General features: G+C 39.0%; 1 protein-coding gene across 1 annotated transcript; it reads left to right on the top strand.

The window, feature by feature from the left end:
* The first annotated feature begins 812 nt into the window (after positions 1 to 812).
* Positions 813 to 18218, top strand: st14a (ST14 transmembrane serine protease matriptase a). The gene is made up of 19 exons (XM_074640271.1): positions 813 to 1266; positions 3840 to 3999; positions 5679 to 5809; positions 5919 to 5989; positions 7169 to 7335; positions 7467 to 7502; positions 8520 to 8754; positions 10055 to 10197; positions 10789 to 10892; positions 11014 to 11126; positions 11213 to 11349; positions 11547 to 11651; positions 11742 to 11849; positions 11947 to 12063; positions 13201 to 13323; positions 13492 to 13675; positions 15123 to 15394; positions 16199 to 16335; positions 17224 to 18218. Exons 1-19 carry the CDS (start codon positions 1225 to 1227, stop codon positions 17380 to 17382), a joined length of 2544 nt encoding a protein of 847 aa, XP_074496372.1. The 5' UTR covers positions 813 to 1224; the 3' UTR covers positions 17383 to 18218.
* Positions 18219 to 19766: the final 1548 nt, after the last annotated feature.

The following is a 19766-nucleotide window of genomic DNA, read 5'->3' as shown; positions in this document are numbered from 1 at the left end:
TAGTTTTTTAAGGGATGTTTGTAAAGACTCATGGTTGTCCTGTATTTTAAACACAGAAAAAGTAGTGCTGCCTCATTGTATCAATCCGCACGTGCAGAGCGGGATAATACAGTTCTTGTAGGCCTACAAATAGGAAATATTGATTAATTTGATCACCACCACAGATCAGTGTGATTTGTGTTTGAGGGGGATGCCATTATGTCAAACAGAAACTTATGGCTCATCATGAATGTAAAAACATGGAGGTGATTCAACAGTGAGTCATAGTTACATTAAGCAAACAAGGCAGAAGCGCAGGTATAAGGTCACATGACTGATACTAAAAATAACCCGAATGAAACCATTACTATGTTACTAAGATTTGACTAAATCATTTTTTTAGTTTTTATTTTAATTCAATAACAACTCCTTGAAACTGTGTCCAGGCTCAAATATAATGTGTAGCTGCTTCAAAACCACTACAACACATTGTAAATACCAAGCACTGTCAGTATTATCATCGAGTTAATGGTGATGTTTTATTTATTTCAACATTTCCCTGTAGTCGTTTCCCATTTAAGGTCCCATATATCTGCCCTTTCCATGAGGCGGGAGGGCATGCAGCCCTTACGTAGCAGTGGCAGGTAAACAAGGCCTATGGAAAGGAGGCTAGGACATGGGTCTTGGGCTGTGGAGTACAACACATGCGCAGTGTAACTGAAGCTGCGGTCGTGCGTTGCAATTGACTCAATTTCGGTGAGTGCAGACCAGATTTTACTGCGCATGTGTTGTACTCCAAAGATATGACGCGTTTATGACGCGTGACCCAACCTCCTTTCCATAGGCCTTGCAGGGAAAGAGGAAGGTGCTGCAGGTGCTGCAGGTGCGGCTGCGATGAGGAGACACGCCCGCAGAAACCTGAAGCTCCCGGAACAAAAGTTGTTTTCTCTGCTGTTTCGTCCAGTTTCTCTGGACACATACACGCGACATATTTAGTCCAGACAGACATTAGTGAACATTTCAACCGGAGAGGAACCTTTTTTAAAAGAAAAAACACATTTTTTCTTGGTGTATTCGGTTTGTGTTGCTCACAGGTTGAATTAGGTTGAGAATCACCTGTTGACGACTAAAAGGCCTGCAGGTTCACCTCGGAACAGCCTGCTGGGCAGCTTCAACAACTAATACAGTTCAGGTGTTTTTATCTCGTTTTGGTTTTAATTGTAGCAGTCCAGGTGTTGACCACTCATGGACTACATGGACAGTGGACCGAGGTACACCCCAAAGTCGGTAAGAAACTCCTCTACAGCCTACACACATAAAGTCATGCAGCTCAGCCAGAGGCTCCTAACAATGGTGCATTTATATGTGGGACAGTGAAGACAGGAAGTGAACCAAACTGTTGCAGAGACAAAGTTAAAAGTTAAAGTTAGTGTGAGCTATAATGGGTAAATGAACCATAGCAAACCTGTCAGACATGAAGTAGATAGGTCACTGGTGTTGTCATTCCACACAGGGGCTGCATACAACACTTGAAATACAATACCCTGCATTTTAAAAAACCCTCAACAGTGTGAGCCACTCTTATCACCAGCACACTGTTTTGCCTAAAGACAAACATGTTACCAAGTGAAACATAAATCCAGCACTCAGAAGCTGAGAAAACCTGCTTTCATTCCTTTGCCAAAGCTTCTGGTTCTGTACTGATTAGAGGCTGAGCCAGGAGTTTAATTTGCTCTTTTTTTTTGGGACAAGCTTTTAAACTCGTTATTCCCACGTTAAAAAAAAAAGAAAAAGGCACAAAAATCATCTTTAGATATGTGAGAGCACTGTAAGAGTGAATACCTACTTCTGAGGCTGCACAAATGTGTTATTCTGATACAAGAAAACCTCTAATGTGCATCTGGATACGGATCAATGTACACTAGGTCCACACATTGTGATTGATAGTAAATTTTTCATTTAGGTAAGAGCAGCAATTCATGAGAAAATATCAGAAATCCTATTATAAAATCCTGGTTTGTCATGTCCTTTGGCCTGTGGTATAACTTTCCACCAAACCTCCTTGTAAATCAGATTTTTGAGATACCCTGCTAGCTGCACTCATCCAGCTCCTTTTCTCTGGTGCCTTATTTCCAAAAAGTTAGCACAATAGAAAAAAAAACTTTTTTCCAAATAGTGATTCTCTCTGTTGACCGTCCCTGATCAGCGAAGGTCCTCAGAAAGTAAAGCAGGCAGCCGTTGAGGGTTTGGTGCCTGAATTCCTTCAGGTTCCTCCACCCTGTTATGACTTGTTCACTTGTGTCCTTCTCTTCTACACACTCATTCAAGATTACTCCACACACAGCATCAAAATAATATGGCAATAAACACATTGTATTATGTGAGATATGGCCTTCAGTCTCAGAGGAGAGATCTGAGGAGTATTCAGTCACAAAGTTGCTGTGCTAAGCGTGTTTTGGTCATTGACAGTGAGGCTGGGTAATAATTAAATGCCATTTTAAAATATTATGATTACATGATGTGTATTTGACATACTTACATTTCTGTTGTCTACTAATATTAATAACCGAAATCCTGTTGTTTAAAGACGGACATTTTAAGGAATGTAATTTGAATAGTTCAGAGTTTTTGTGTTGTTTTTTTATTATAATTCTATTGACTGAACCATATGAATGCTGTCTACATGCTCACTAAAGATTTACACTTAAATGGAGACATGGTCTATCTGTTTCTGCATTTAAAATCTATTTCCCTTTAATTTGCAGCTTCTAAGAAAAACACCTTGGGCGGTAAATACGTGATGCATCATGCATTTAATTATTTGGTTAACAAACCGTCCAGAGCCATGCATATCTATTCCACAGACTCTGCAATGAGCCTTTAAAATGGGACAGATGTCAAACCTGCTCTTTAAAAATACATGCTTGCCCTCATAGGTGCAGTATAATCTATTGTAGTCATTCAGCATGAGTATCAGGTTTATACAAGGGGAAAGACAGTGTTGTCCTTGGTTTATAAAACAGTTCATGGACTCGTAGTTTTGCACTGCAGATGATCTTACAGTAAGCACCTTGCAGTTGTAAAACGTACTGGCTCAAAATTAAAGTCATAGGAATCTTTTTGTAAACATCCCGATGCTTTTAAGATGATCTTTTGTTGACCCGGGAAGTTCTTCAGTTTTTTAGGGCCTTTAATTTTCTAATACAGTGAGCATGCAGAGAAACTTGTTGTGTTCCACTTCAGATCTGCGAGTGGTTTTTACTCCCAGCAGGTTAAACAGGATTTTACAAGGTGAAACCTTTGTACTCCCTCCCCCCCTTCGTCCAACCTCTTAAAGGTAACCACAGAGCCGTGACTCATCATGACGTTTCCTTCTAATTCATTAAAAGCACCAGACACTGAAACTGTCCTTTCTGTGTTTTATGGGTAGATTTAGAAGGAAAATCAGTTGAGATTTCTTTCTTTTAAAAGGCTAATAGTCAAAGAAAAGCATGTAGTCATATTTCAGAAGATAGTTAATCTGGTTGAGGACCTTATTGTGTAGGTCACCAAAGGCTGGGACATTCCTAAAATACAGAAGTACCTACTTGCTGTCTGCTGCTTTCACTTCTCTTCAGCTCAATATCTACTCCGGAAGAGAGGAGACATATACTTCTATTTTATCTTAAGAAGCAACAGTGTCACTAAAAGAACATCCTTGGGGGGGGGAGGGGGAAGCTTCTGCAGCTTTATGTCCACAAATGTATTCACGCTCCTGTGAAATGGTTGGAATGAATATTTTATATCTTATTATAGACCCTTCAGTTTTATGTGTTGATCATTCATTCATCCAGACACCTGTCTGTCTGTGTGTCTTCCAGGACAAAGACTGGGACACCTCTGTCCAGTTCCTGCCAGCGTCGGATAACAAAAAGCTTGAGAAGAAGAAGGGTCCGGGGAAAGTCGGGGCCGTGATCAGCGTGGTGATCTTTGCTGCCGTTATTGCACTTATGACCGGACTGCTGGTCTGGCATTTCCACTGTAAGAACTCCTTCCTTCATATTAATTAGACTAATAGGACACAAGCACGTAGGGCTGCAATTAATGATTATTTTCATTGTTGATTAATGTGTCAATTATTTTCATGATTAATTAATTAGTTGTTTGGTGTATGAAATGTAAAACAATGGTGAAAAATGTTGATCAGTGTTTCCCAAAGCCTAAGACGACATCCTCGAATGTCTTGTTTTGTCCACAACTCAAAGATATTCAGTTTATCGTCATAGAGGAGGAAAGAAACTATAAACTATTCACATTTATGAAGCTGCAATCACAGAATTTTCAGTAGTATAGTATAATAACAATTCCAATAGTTGACAACTAATCGATTAATCGTTGCAGCTCTAATAGCAAAGAGTTAATGAAAAGGATGTTAACTTTGAAGTAACCTGATCATATATCATCATATCATAATCAACATCATATATCTTATTTTTTATATATCCTTTGCAGAGCTCTTAGATTTGCCAGATTGTTTTCATTCTAGCTAGTCTAATAGATGATGAGGAAATAGTTCAAAAAGGCCCTTTTGCACATTGTTAAAGGGATAGTTCAGGTGTTTTGAAGTGGGGTTGGATGAGGTACTTATCCATAGTCAGTGTGTTACTTACAGTACAGTAGATGACGGTCGGCACGACCCCAATTTGGAGAAACAGACAAACCAGCACCAGCACGGGAGCAAAGCAATATACTGCTGTGGACGGGGGCAGCAGCAAAACGGATTTTAGCCACCTAAAATAATAATAATCTTTTTTTTAGAAACAGTTTAAGTGTACGCTATATTTAGAATATTTTCTGACAGGAAACTGAACTTCGATGAGAGCATAGATAAGTTTCAGTTCAGTTCCCCGTCGGAAAGGGCCATGTGATGGCAAGATAAAGCGGTGAAAATATTCTAGATAGAGCATTCACTTCAACTGATATTGGGTTTTTTTAAGATGAGCCTTTCTCTTAGGTGGCTAAAATACGTTTTGCCGCCGGCCATGTCCACAGTAGTACATTGCTTTGCTCCAGTGCTGGTACTCCTGTCTGTTTCTACAAACTGGAGGCGTGCCGACCGTCATCTACTGTAGGTAATAGACTGACTATGGATAAGTACCTCATACAACCCCACTTCAAAACACCAAACTATCCCTTTTAAGACCTTTTCTGGATTCACATAAAAGTACTTGTGTCTTTGCCACTGGTTAAACATTCCTCTGTCCTCTGTCATTGGAGTTTTTGAGATGTCTTGATAACAAACAAATAGACAAACAAACAGGACAAAAAAAGACTTCTTTGGTGGAGGTAAAAGATATATGGATCAAAAGGGAGAGAAAGCCTACATTCACTTTGCTGTTCTCTTTAAGTTCCTTCTGATAAAATAACAAAAACACATACAAGTTTTTAATGAACTATATGTTCATAGGCAAGTTAGAGCTCACTGCACCTTTATTCAGTTTATTCTGTCTGATTATTTTCACATGCAAATGATTGAAACCTAGAAGGAGAGATTAAAGCGATCAGTTGAAACAAGTACACCTGAGGGACTTCACAACTCAAAAGATAGAAGGAAGAAAAATTATTGACAAAAGGTTAACAAAGCCCAAATCAGACGAAAAGCCACAGCACTGAGATAAACTAGTCTTGTGCACTAAGAGTGTGTCTGTGTGACCCTGCAGTCCGTAAAGATGTGCGACTCAAGAAGATGTACATGGGCTCCATGCGGATCACCAACCAGGTGTTCGAAAACGCCTACGAGAACTCCAACAGCTCCGAGTTCAAGGCGCTGGCGAAGCAGGTGACCTCACAGGTGAGACTGCTGCTCAGGCCTCCACGCCACCGCCACCGCCACCGCCCCGTCCTCAAAAATTAAGTTCATTCATCATTCTCTGTTGTGATTTTGCTCCCGTCTCTTTCAGCTTAAAGCCATCTATTCCAAAAGTCCACAGCTGGCCAAAACATATGTTGGTTCTACAGTTACGGATTTCAGGTACGACTCCTTTTATTATTCTCTCTACCAAGAGGATCGTGTGTCATTTCCTGTTTGTCTGTGTGTTGATTAGCAGGGTATCTCAGAAACAGATTTAACTGAACTTTGGAGGAAAACTAGGCCAAAGGTGAAGTGATTGTTTTTGGTGTGATCTAATAGCACCGCCATTTATAACACACTAATCTTTAAATATTTTTCTGTTATTAAAATTGCAAGTTCAGAGGATTGTGCATGTGTGGTCTTTTTTTTTTTTAAAGATTTACATGCCCCAAAATGGATGGGATTTACTGTTACTCTCAGTGTTTCAGTTTACTTAAAATTTTATCAGAGTATAGAGCTGTAGTATAGAAAATAAATTCATCAAACAGAAAGACATAAGTCATAATAATAAGAAGAAGAAAACAATGTGTTACTGAAATAAAAGTTTGCCTAGGTAACACTACAACTTTACATCCAAACCCAGACAAATTAAATTATTGTTGCTGCATTAAAAGCTATTATTATTACATTATTTTATTCCTTTTCACAAGATAATTTGTACATAGCTGTGGTTGGGAACAGGGTTATTATAGTTAACTAAAACGAAAATAAGCAGTGAAAAATATTTTTAGTAAACTGAAGCTGAAAAACGAATAAAAATAAAATTTTAAAAATGAATGTAAATTAATTTCAGTTTTAGTTTTCTAGCTTTAATATATCACAACTGAAAAAAAGGAGACCCCACATTATTCTCCGTCAACTTTCGTGACATTGAACCACAGAAATTGAACGGACTTGACATTCCAGGAGACGGTGCTATGCTGCGGTGCTTTACATCGGACACTGAAGTAGTACGAGGATTAAAATGAAACATTATGGCCATTCCTATACAGTTCTCCAACCATGTATTTTGTATGTATATGTAGCTACATACTTCTAAGTCATTATACCTAACTAAAACTGAACAAAAATGAAATTTAAAAAGTCAAAACTAAATATAATAAAAACTAATTAAGAATTGAAAACTATTATATAACCATGGTTTGGAAAGAGCTGTTATAGTACTATCACTGATTTACAGTATTTAATAGAAGCCCAATAAGGGTCTTTATGTGTCTGACCCTGTTAGTATAGTGACATTTATTTTTTCACTTTGCTCCACCTCTATACTATTTTTAATTGTTGTCTCAATGCTCTCAGTGAAGGCAGTGTCATCGCCTACTACGTGTCCGAGTTCAGTGTCCCCGCGGGCCAAGAGGCATCTGTGGACAGCGCCATGTCTTCGATGGAGAAGCTGGTAGACAAAGAGCGACGTACCGTGTCCAGACCTGGCAACTCTCTGGCCTTTGACGATATCACAAATTCAGGTAGAGTCAAAGCAACAGTCCATAATCTGTCATGCTGTTTTGCTCGTGGTTTGTTGTGGAATGTAAAGTTCTGTCTGTTTTGCTGCCAACATCCTCATCTTAAGTTATTTGTTTTGTGTTTCATCTCACAGCACTTGATCCCCGCCTGGTTCGAACATCATACAGCAGTAAGTGCTCAGCTTGCATCTATGTATCTTTGACAACTAATTTATATAAAACAGCAAACATATCTAAGACATAGTTCATGGGGTTTGTAACATGTTACCAAAGCTGAAAATATAGCTGAAAACCATTATGTTTCTGACATATACAGTTAGCTGACAAGTAGTTCTTTTGTTTGCAGCGTGTTGTTCTACCCAGCGAGGATTAAAAATTCTGTAATTTATACTCTTTAGAAAATAAAAGTCTGACTTTCATGATAAACATGTAGTCTAGCCCAGTGATTTTCTATGTGGGGGCCACCAGGTGGGCCTCAGCAAATTGGAGGGCAGATGAGGGAAAATGCTAGAAAGAATAATGTTTTGAAAAATATAATATTATTATTATTATTATTATTACAAAATATAATTTATGATAATAATATATAACATATATATACTGTATATACCTGTGAGGGTTTCTGGACAATATTTGTTATTGTTTTGTATTAATTGATTTCAAATAATAAATATATACATACGTTTGCATAAAGCAGCATATTTACCCACTCCCATGATGATAAGAGGATTAAATACTTGACAAATCTCCCTTTAAGGTACATTTAACTACAGACAGTCATGCGATTAATCACAATTAAATATTTTAATTGATTGATAGCCCTACTGTATATATTTGGGTATGCAATTTGTTGTTGTTTTCCCTAAAGAGCTTTAACCAGAAATGCAAGATTTTAGAATGAGTGTACCAGACTGAAACTCTTCTATTTATTTGGCGTCATTGTGACTTATTTACTTTTAGTCCAGTGTTTCATCATACTGAAGTACTAATTAGACAGCAGTTGCATTGTATTATGCAATTGGGCATTTGCATAGTAAATATTAGCACAGTGATATCAGAATAAGTTCGTAAACAGGTCCTGATCTGATCCTTAATCTGCATTGAGTTAACTGGGCTGCTGCAGTCCTGTGACCGTGATTTACACAGTTGAATGTGAACACCAATAAAAGTCTTTGTTTCTGTCTCAGAATTCTACAGGTTTGAAGAACACACAGCGACGAATCAAATCAGGCAGATCCAGTCCCCTGGCTTCCCCAACAGTCCTTATCCCGCTGACACCTTCTTCCAGTGGAAGTTGAGAGCGGACCCCAACCATGTCATCAAGCTCGACTTCGACACCATGAATCTGGAAGAGAACTGCAAGAATGACTTTGTCAAAATCTACGACTCCCTGGTGGCCATCGAGAGCCGCGTTATGGAAGAGTGAGTTTTTCCTTTTGTCTTCAAGATGATGCATAACTCACCTGCCTCCTGCGCTCTTTATTTTCATGTAGTGGCTCACTTAACATTTATTTTTAGATTTGGATAGAGGACTATATCTTGTATGTAAGGCCCTCTGCTGGTCAGATGCCGTGCTTCTGATGGATCTTTATACTGCACACAAAGGTGCAGCTGCCTAACATTGGCTGTGTTACGCCTCAATTCTAGAATAATAGCACTTGCAATATGACAGTTGAGTCTAAATCTGTGAGCAATGCAGATGAAAGAATTTGAGAATGTGATTGCTCTTTCCAAAACACAAAAACAGTCAGAAAGCAACCAGGACCTCTGCAGGCAGAACTTTCATGTGTGTATGATAAAATCATTAGCAGCACGGGGGCAGATACAATGCCTCAGTGATAAACGGTATAATCGTCCCAAATTGACACCACATGATACTTTTCTCTTAGGAGGGCAGTGGACGAGGATCTTCTTTTTTTTTTAGCTTTTACAGGTATAGTGTGTAGCATTTGGTGGCATCTAGTGTTGTGGTTGCAGATTGCATCCAACTGAGTACCACTCCGTTCACTCCTCCCTTTCCAAGACTGCGGTAACGTGAGCCGCCGAGTGCAAAACCGTGGTAACACCGTTGGCCTCGCTCAGAGGCCATCCTTACCATAATAACTCTACTTCAGAGGCAACGGAAGTCAGACGGCGGCTGGCGGTACCACGGTTTTGTACTGTGCGGCTTTCACAAGCGTGTCGGAGAACTACGGTGGCCTTCAGGTAACGTAAAAACACAAAAGGCTCTCTCTACAGCCAGAGTTTGGTTTGTCCGTTCTGGGCTACTGGAGCAACATGGCGGAGCAACATGGCGGACTCCGTGAAGAGGACCCACTCCCTATGTAGACATGAAGGGCTCATTCTAAGCTCATGAAAGCACAATGATTCTTTGTTTCAGGTGATTAATATACGCTAATGAAAACATAATTATGAATATTATATTCCATTTCTGCTAATGGATCCCCCAAAATGTTACACACTGTTCCTTTAATATATGATTAAATTCAAACTGTGTCAAAAGAACCAGCCTTGTAAGACTTTAATATGATGTACTATGCTTGGGCCAAAGGTAAAAATCAAAGTTCAGTGAGTGAGAATTTTAATTCTTTACTATCGTGAAAAACCACATAATTATTCCTGCGGGTGTTGATCCAATGAAAGTACGTTGTTCTGGAATCAATTCAATAACAATGAACAGTGAGCATATAAGAAATATGTTGTCTGTTTTTGTCTTCTACAGGATGTGTGGCTACTACTCACCTAGTGAACCCTTGACCTTTCTCTCTTCCGGCAATGTCATGCTGTTGACGATGGCCTCAAACGACAAGAAGAACTACCCAGGTTTTAGAGCAACGGTCTCACAAGTTCAAAGTGGAAGTAAAGGTAGGGACTAATGTTGGTGCCTCTTTGTTACACTGGGGAAAAGGCCACTTAAAAAATAAGTTAAAGGAGCAATATGTAGCACTGACAGCTAGCGTTTACAATGGGTAACGGCAGTCCAGATTCAAAACACTGGAACACGTCCGCTCCTCTGGTGTGACTGATAGCAGTTAGCGCACGTCTTCGCAATTTGAGGGTTACCTTCCAGACACGATCGAGTTAGCCTTACTGCCAGCGGTAGTCGGAATCACTTCACCGGCTGTGTGTCTCAAATCACTCGCTGCCTTGATAACCAGCTGCACACGGACCACAGAGAGATGTGCCGAGGCTTTTCAGGTCGGATAGAATCTAACGTTAACGTCATCTCTGTTGATCCAGTTTGTTAGCTTGCTCCCATTGGTGCAGAAAGCTGTTTGTGTGCCAATTTGTTTCATATGTGGCAACGGGGTGTCGAAATGGGCAGTGGACGGGATCACACAGATCCAAAACAAAAACAGACGTTACGGGTTAGGTGATTATGTCTCATATTAAGTATTATGAGATATTTTGACTCGTGTGCAAATGCTGACACTAACATATATATTTTTTGAACAGGTACGACATGCGGTAGCAATATGACGGGCGAAAAGGGCAACTTCTCTTCTCCCAACTTTCCAAATTACTATCCTCCTCGAACTTCATGTCAGTGGTCGATCCAGGTGAGACGGTTACACAGCCGTATCGTATTTTTCACACAGGTTTTTCTGCTCTGTTATGCTCCTCAGAAGGTCACAGATCACCATGTCAGTTAGTTTTAACTCGTCTCTGTCAATCATTAAGGTCCCTGCTGGTAAGGCGGTGAAGGTGACGTTCAGAAAGTTCCTCTTGAACGAGCCTGGTGGGGAAAACGGTAAGGACTGTCGCAAAGACTACGTGGAGCTCAATGGAAAGAAGTGAGTCCATGCTTGTATCTCTGAGGAACCACATAGGATTTGCATAACAGAGCAGACGTGTCACTACTTGTGCGTCTCATCCTCAGACTGTGTGGAGATAAACCTGACGGAACAGTGACAGAAACCAGCAGCACCAACAAAATGGACGTGATATTTTCCTCTGACGACTCCTACGTGGACCGAGGTTTTGACGCATGGTACGAGGCCATCGATGCCAAACACCGTAAGTCAATCCCCGATAATGATTATTTCTCGACATTTTATTTTTTTGACGGGAACAATACATGTAGGCATCAAAACTGAGCAACTTATACTTTTTCAGAAGTATACAGTGGTGCCATGTCATTTGTTTTTGATCCATTATTTTCAGTGCTTGTTTATATAGGCAGGTGTATCTCATGTGAACTCTGTCACCCACAGCTTGTCCAAACCAGTTCCAGTGCAAAAACCAGCGCTGCATTAAAACAGTCCTCAAGTGTGACGGCTGGAATGACTGTGGAGACATGAGCGATGAATTAAACTGCAGTAAGTAGAGAAAGAGTAGTCTAAATCAATAGTCTAATTACTCTCTACGTCGTTGGCACACAAAGTGAGTTTAACTGTGTTTTCCTCCAGAGTGCGATGCAAAGGCCATCAGTTGTAAGAATGGGCTGTGTAAGCCCATGTTCTGGAAATGTGATGGCGTAGATGACTGTGGAGACCGCACAGATGAGCTGGACTGTGGTAAGACCCATTGACACTGATGGAGGACCAATTTTACATGAGAACTGAAAGGCTTTCCGTTTTTCCTCATACCTGTCTGTTTCTTTTGTTTTCTAAGGTGGATGCAAATCTGGACAATTTACATGTAAGAATAACAAATGCATTTCTGAGAAGAATCACTGCGACGGCAGAGACGACTGCGGGGATGAATCAGATGAGCTCAACTGTGGGAGAAGTAAGACTCCTTTTCTAAACTGCAAAAATGTCTCCAGACTAGGGCTGTAAAAGTTAACCTGATAACGCGTTAACGCAAATTTGTTTTAACGCCACTCATTTCTTAAACGCATTAAAGCAATTTAGGATTTTTAATTAACCTTTTAAAAATCCGACAGGCATCATATGAAACTGGAAAACTTAAAGAATCCATTATTTGTACTAACCATGTCATACTAGCTTGCCGCAAAAGAGTCCCTTGACCTCTGACCTCAAGATATGTGAATGAAAATGGGTTCTATGGGTACCCACGAGTCTCCCCTTTACAGACATGCCCACTTTATGATAATCACATGCAGTTTGGGGCAAGTCATATTCACGTCAGCATACTGACACACTGACAGCTGTTGTTGCCTGTTGGGCTGCAGTTTGCCATGTTCTGATTTGAAAATATATTTTTATGCTAAATGCAGTACCTGTGAGGGTTTCTGGACAATATTTGTCATTGTTTTGTGTTGTTTATTGATTTCCAATAATAAATATATAAATACATTTGCATAAAGCAACCTCATCCACATTGTGGAAATCATCTAAATATTCAGCCATGACATTGAAAATATTTGAGATAACACTAAGCTACGCTTTCTGTACTCCAACACAACACACTCTGACCGGCTCGTGTTTCCACCATGGATGTATTCCACTTTTCCACCACTGTCTTCTGGCAACACGTCACCTCTCCAGATTTCAGAATGAGACTTCTCCTCGAGCAAGACTCTTTCCATAACGTCAGACTCTTATAATAACAATCAGAGCCCGTCATGTCAAAAACAAGCACTTTTAGTGTATGTAAATGACGGTGCCAGCTTGCCCCAATAGAACCATATTGCAGCCTGTGAGCAGCTGCCGTCTACAGCGCTCTCCCTCAGTACTGGACCAGTTTCCGAAATTGTTGTTCCTATTAGTCACTTCGCCACAAACAAATGGGAAAATAGGGTCCAGGTTGGCTGAAGTTACCCTTTAAACAGTTTGCATGTGTAAAAAAGACATTTAAGGAAGACATAATTGATGATGCTGAAATGAGCTTTTACCCCACACTGAGGGAAATCTCTCAGGGTCTGTTTCATAGTTTGAATTGTTCTTCCCTCCCTCTCTCTAGCCACTGAATTGAAATGCAGTGATGTTACATACAGATGTAAAAACAACAAATGCATCAGTAAACCGAACCCAGAATGTGACGGCACAGGCGACTGCAAAGATGGATCTGACGAGGAGAACTGCGGTATGTCCCAATCAAAGCCTCAGTGGGTGCACGTACTTTGCCTCAGATTCACAACTAGTTATTATCGCCATCTGCGTGACAAAACAGATGTGAACTTCCACCCACTTCAGGCACGACAACAAGCTGCAACAAGCCAGACCTGTGATTCATTGATTGTTTACTTTGCAGACTGCGGGAGGAGCATGTTCAAGACGTCGCGTATCGTGGGCGGTCAGGATACAAAAGAAGGGGAGTTTCCCTGGCAGGTCAGCCTCCACGTCAAAGGTTCCGGTCACGTGTGCGGCGCGTCCATCATCAGTCCAGGCTGGCTGGTCACTGCTGCCCACTGTGTGCAAGATAGCGGCAGCATGAGGTAGCATCTTACTTTATGTTTTATGTTCTCACTGGCAACTAGAAATCTTTATTTTTCTGCGTAATGTGACAAATCAGGGCTCATGCTCGAAGCTCTCTAAGAATAAGCAAGGTGGCGAGATCTATTTGCAGCTCAGTCACTTTTAGATGTCTGGTAATATTTAGATTTTTATATTGCAGGTTGTAGAATGACATTGAAGTCCTCTATCAATGTATTTTTATCCTGGCCACATTATTTTAGAGCCAAATAAAAGTGTCCACATTCTGCAAAAATGCTTAATTTATTTCAAATATTTTATCCCTTTTCAACTCCTTGAATAGTCACAGTTTACACAAAAACTGTGGCTGTTGTACTCCATATCTTTGTCTTGAAAGGCCTCAAGTGCTTCTTAAATTCTTTTGAATCATTAACTCAGTTGGCAGTTCAGTTGTTTGGATTTAAATATACTGTAAACAATTAGTCACATGCAAAGGGAAACCTTAGGCCTCTGTGTTTTCACTAACAACACAATGCTTGGATGTGTGCATGAATAATTTAACATGTATGAAGCCTTTCCAGACGCCCAGTGCAAGTTTTACACCATGCCTTTCTCCAACCACAGCAAGCTAAATTTAGAGCTGTCAAAAATAATAATATCTTGATATTTTAGATCTTTATACAGTACATATTCTCCCGTAGGTTGATATCATAGACTGTGTATAAGAAGTGGACGTAGTCATCGTGACGTCACCCATTGGTTTGTGGACTGCCATTTTGCAGCCTCAAGTTCGGCATTTTGGCCGTCGCCATCTTGGTTCTTTGCAACCAGAAGTGACACGAGAGGGTGGAGCTACAACCGAACGCTGAATGAGATATTTTTAGGCGGCCAAAATGTTATGATTAACTTTCATGAACTGAAAACATACTGTGAAAGGGTTAAAGTTTTCAGACGAAAACTCCCAGAACGAGCAACGCCGTGGTAGCGACTTGTCAATCACAAGGCAGCCACGCCCTAAAGCATCCCCTGCTTTATGGTCTATTTGACTCTAAATGGGACCATAATTTACTAAATGAACATCATGCTGTATTGAAGAAGACTTGAAACTAGCCGTTGAGACCATAAACTCATGTTTACAATGTTTACTGAGGTAATAAATCAAGTGAGGAGTAGGCTCATTTTTTTCATAGACTTCTATACAATCAGACTTCATTTTGCAACCAGAGGAGTCGCCCCCTGCTGGCTGTTAGAAAGAATGCAAGTTTAAGGCACTTCAGCATTGGCTTCACTTTTCAGACCCGGAGGTTGCCCACTGGTTGATATGCATTTTCTCTGTAACTCTAACGGTAAACAAAGCCAGGCCTAACTCAGGTTTATCGTACATATTTTCTAATGTGATGCTTGTGCCTATCAGTGGTTATCCTAGATTGAGAATAAACTTTGCGATCTGTTTTTGGTGTGCGTCCTCAGATACTCCCAGCCCGGCACTTGGGAAGCGTACCTCGGCCTTCACACCCAGAATAAGATTGGAAGTGCCGTGGTGAAGAAGAACCTGAAGCAGGTCATATCCCACCCGAACTACAACTCATACACCTATGACAATGACATCGCCCTGATGGAGCTGGACAGTCCCGTCACGTTCTCCGATTACATCAGGCCCATCTGCATGCCGGCTCCCTCACACGATTTTCCTATTGCTAGCACTGTGTGGATCACTGGGTGGGGCGCCACTCGAGAAGGAGGTGAGTTTTCACAAACGATAAACCTTGTTTTTCTCATTTTGGTGAATACTTGTAGCCTCTGGAGGACAGTACCTGCCAAAATAAATAAATAAATGACTCGATATAAATAAATATGTCATTAAATGTAGCAAAAATAGAATGAAAAATGTAGACATTAATTAATTGATAAAATGTTATATAAATTGATATTTCTGTTTTAATTTGCTTCTTTATTTATTTATCTTTGTATTAATTCCCTCATTTATTTACTCTTGTTTAATTTTCCCTTTTAGTTATTTATGTATTTATTAAAATAGAAATATCAATTTGTGTCACACTTTATCAGTTAATTAATAGCTACATTTATTTTTAATATTATTTTTGCTATATTTAATGACATTTATTTATTTAGTTATTTATCGAGTCATTCATTTATTTATTCATTTATTTTTGATTTTGGCAGGTTCTGTCCTCCATAGTAGCCACAAATACTGAAACATTTTAATATATGCTGAGGCCCAAACCTGAGCTGAATCTCAGCAGTTTTTAATTTAGTGGTTTTGTTTGGTGCTGCTCTGTTATATACTGGGTTTTCATGATTTGCTAAAATATATTAATTGTAGCAGTAGCTCTATGTTTGCTTACAGATAAATGTCATGTAGTTGCTAATACACACCTTACAAGTTTACCGAGGACCTACTAATAGAAATAATAACTTGGACTTTCCATTACTGGAAGTTTAATGTTCGAGCCCCAACCTGATGGCATGATATTTAGACCTAAACATAAGTGTGATGGTGTCCTCCTGTTGTGTTTGTGATTCAGGATTTGCTGCAAAAGTGCTCCAAAAGGCCGATGTCCGAATCATCAACAGCAACGTTTGCAACGATTTGATGGGAGGGGGGATCACGTCTCGGATGTTGTGTGCCGGAGTGCTGACCGGAGGAGTCGATGCTTGTCAGGTACGAAAAGGCCCTTGAACCCCGTTCTGCCCTGCTTGCTTTCTTTCGTTATGTTTCAGCTTTCTCCCAGAATGTTATACAAAACAAGGCATATTAATTAATATTTAACAGGCAAATGTGACAATTGGATAGAAATGTAACTGTTGTCAATTTTACCCTGGTTGCTTAAAGGGGAACACCATTACAATATGTTATTCCCACGGCCTAGGAAAGTTCAATCAATATTTGTGAACATGAGCTCCTCTCTAGCTCAAAGCCAGAAACAAGAGAAGTAAGTCTCAAACTTGTGATGTCATAGATAGGGTATAACGTCTGGAGCTGCTCCATAGACAATGAATGGGAGACTGGATGTTTCTTTTCTTTTTTATACCCAATTGAGCTTTATTCTATTGTAGTGTTGTCAGTTCTGAAACAGAAAATGTCCCCATATGCTTAGAACATTCCCCTGGGTGCTCGCAGTGTCATCTGGAACATCTCTCCCAATTAGAGCAGCTTTCACACTTTATACCCTATGACATCACAAATTTGAGTTATAGCACTCTAGTTTTTGGATTTTGGGAGAGAGTTGTTCATGTTTACTAATATTTTTTGGACTGTCTTAGACCATAGGAATAACATGAATGAATTTAGAAAATGGGCGTAGTTCCCCTTTAATACCCTTGTTTTTGTTTTGTTTTTTGCATTGTCTTACAATTTAATTGATCACACAGAAGAATAAAGAATAAAGAAATAAAAAATAGAGAAATGAAAGAGGGAAGGGTGTAGGAGGAAAAAGTGAGGAAAGGGGCATAGAGACAAGAAAATAGGTGGAAAATAGAAATGATGCCCCACACTGCCCCCATGTAGTAACTCTATGCTAACACACGTACCTGTATTTATGTTTGTTAGGGGGACTCTGGCGGTCCTCTGTCCAGTCCGTCCGGCACTCGTATGTTCCTGGCAGGAGTGGTCAGTTGGGGTGACGGCTGCGCCCGCAGGAACAAGCCTGGCATCTACACAACAGTCACCAAATTCCGTGGGTGGGTCAAAGAGAAGACGGGAGTGTAGACCACTGCAAAATTGGTCAAACGAGGCCATATTGGCATGAACATGGACTGATGACAAAGTACAACAGTACAGATTTTTGCTTCACCACTCTGACTTTCCAGCTGATGTAGTGGCCTTGACTCCCAGTAGCAGCTGCAGTGGAAAATGCACTCTCTGCTTCAAGAGCAATTGCAACATGTTTTATGTCCACTGTGATTTTATGAGGGTGGGGTTGATGAAATGTTTTTAAATGTAAATAAAGGTTTTATTTTTGTGTTTTTTGCCGTTGTTGTTTTAGCGTGTTTTGATGGAGAACTATGTTATGTGCTGCACAAGAAATTGATTTTAGACGTGATTGTTACACATGTACACAAATGAATTGTGCTTCCTTGTACTCTGTTGTCCTGTGTTTTATCGGTAGATGTCATATGAATTTCCCACCATTATTCCTTGTTGTCTTTGTTCTGAATTTTATAAATTAAAAACAAGAACAGCAAGCTAATTCCATTTTACCTCCTATGGCTTGGTATCTTACGCATTTTACTATTGATTTTCAGTCCATCGGAAATCCCTGAAAAGTTAGTGATGTGATTGGTCACTTTGGAAAGCAGTACCCCTACTCACCATGGATGGTATTTAATTTTAACAGATGTTAACTGCTTTTCTATCAGCGCATAAAACATATCAGCTTAAACAAGTAGGTTTTGTTTGAGTTTAATCTTTCATGTTTAATATAATGATATGGCCTCTATTCCATTCAGCACAATAATCGTAATCCATCCAGTTTAATCTGTCTCAAATCTGTGTAAATGTGTGTTTTATAGCAGATGTTTTTAAATAAAATATTTCTAATATAACTTTTCATGCTCCGACATGCATTTCATCTACGATTTTTGGATTAATTTACTTTACAAACATCATATTTGTATTGCATTGCACCTAATTTAAACTGAATTCATATTTTAATTGATTTGTTCACCTTGCAATATTTCCATTACACATTATTTCAGTGTCCAGGATGTTTTTCAGAACTAATTGTGTAGAGAGACTGGAGGGAGATTGATACTGTCTGTGTCTGATGGACATCGCATTACACAGAGAAATGATGGGATGTCTGAAGGAAAAGCTCATTGCCAGATGCAAATTATATTTTGTGGTGTTTTTTATTTTGCGTTCCATTCGTGTCTCTATTTTCTCCATTATTTTAATTTCTTCTTCTTCTTCTTCTTCTTCTTGTTCTTCTTCTTTTTCTTCTTCGTCTTCTCTCAGTTTCTGGCGGATCGCAACCAACTTCAGGGTGCATACCGCCACCTACTGTACAAGAGTGTGTAACATCATGTCATTTTGCACATTACTGCTACTCTTAAATTCTACCCACCAATCCTGTGTCTATGTAGAGCGAGCGAGCGAGCGCGAACCCAACGCTGACTTTCGTTGAATTAACGGCCACAGGTGTCGCTGTTAACAAGCATTTCTGAAAGTTACAAATAGTCCCTTTAAGAACATTAATAGTGAAAATTACTAATAAAAACATTAATAGAACATTTATAATAACATTAATAAGAACATTAATAGAACATTAATAGTAAACATTAATAGTGAACATTAATAGAACATTAATAGTGAACATTAATAGAGAACATTAATAGTGAACATTAATAGAGAACATTAATAGTGAACATTAATAATAACATTAATAGAACATTAATAGTAAACATTAATAGTGAACATTAATAGAACATTAATAGTGAACATTAATAGTGAACATTAATAGTAAACATTAATAGTGAACATTAATAGTGAACATTAATAATAAGAACATTAATAGTAAACATTAATAGTGAACATTAATAGAACATTAATAGTGAACATTAATAGTAAACATTAATAGTGAACATTAATAGAACATTAATAGAGAACATTAATAGTGAACATGAATAGTGAACATTAATAGAACATTAATAGTGAACATTAATAGAGAACATTAATAGTGAACATTAATAGAACATTAATAGAACATTAATAGTGAACATTAATAATAAGAACATTAATAATGAACATTAATAATAAGAACATTAATAGTGAACATTAATAATTAGAACATTAATAGTGAACATTAATAGTAAACATTAATAGAACATTAATAGTGAACATTAATAATAAGAACATTAATAGAACATTAATAGTGAACATTAATAGTGAACATTAATAATAAGAACATTAATAATAAGAACATTAATAATGAACATTAATAGTTGCCTTCCTGGTGCCTTCAACTCCCTCACCCTCTGTCCCTAGTATCCCCATCACATCAAATCCCAGTCCCGTCCCTCCTCTCTGACTTGGTCCTGTAGTCTTTGTCTTTCAGCCTCATACTTTTTTACAATGAATTAGGATATGCTGCT

The sequence above is a fragment of the Sebastes fasciatus genome, chromosome 7 (genome assembly GCF_043250625.1).
Source record: "Sebastes fasciatus isolate fSebFas1 chromosome 7, fSebFas1.pri, whole genome shotgun sequence".
Taxonomy (NCBI): Eukaryota; Metazoa; Chordata; class Actinopteri; order Perciformes; family Sebastidae; genus Sebastes; species Sebastes fasciatus.
This window is presented reverse-complemented; position numbering and strand designations above follow the sequence as displayed.

What these genes read in the sequence shown, in the direction of transcription:
- st14a (XM_074640271.1), top strand. Translation starts at nt 1,225, where the DNA reads ATGGACTACATGGACAGTGGACCGAGGTACACCCCAAAGTCG. An exon ending in GAGAGCCGCGTTATGGAAGA is followed by an intron (nt 8,755 to 10,054) that starts GTGAGTTTTTCC and finishes TGTCTTCTACAG; the next exon opens with GATGTGTGGCTACTACTCAC. An exon ending in GAGCGATGAATTAAACTGCA is followed by an intron (nt 11,652 to 11,741) that starts GTAAGTAGAGAA and finishes GTTTTCCTCCAG; the next exon opens with AGTGCGATGCAAAGGCCATC.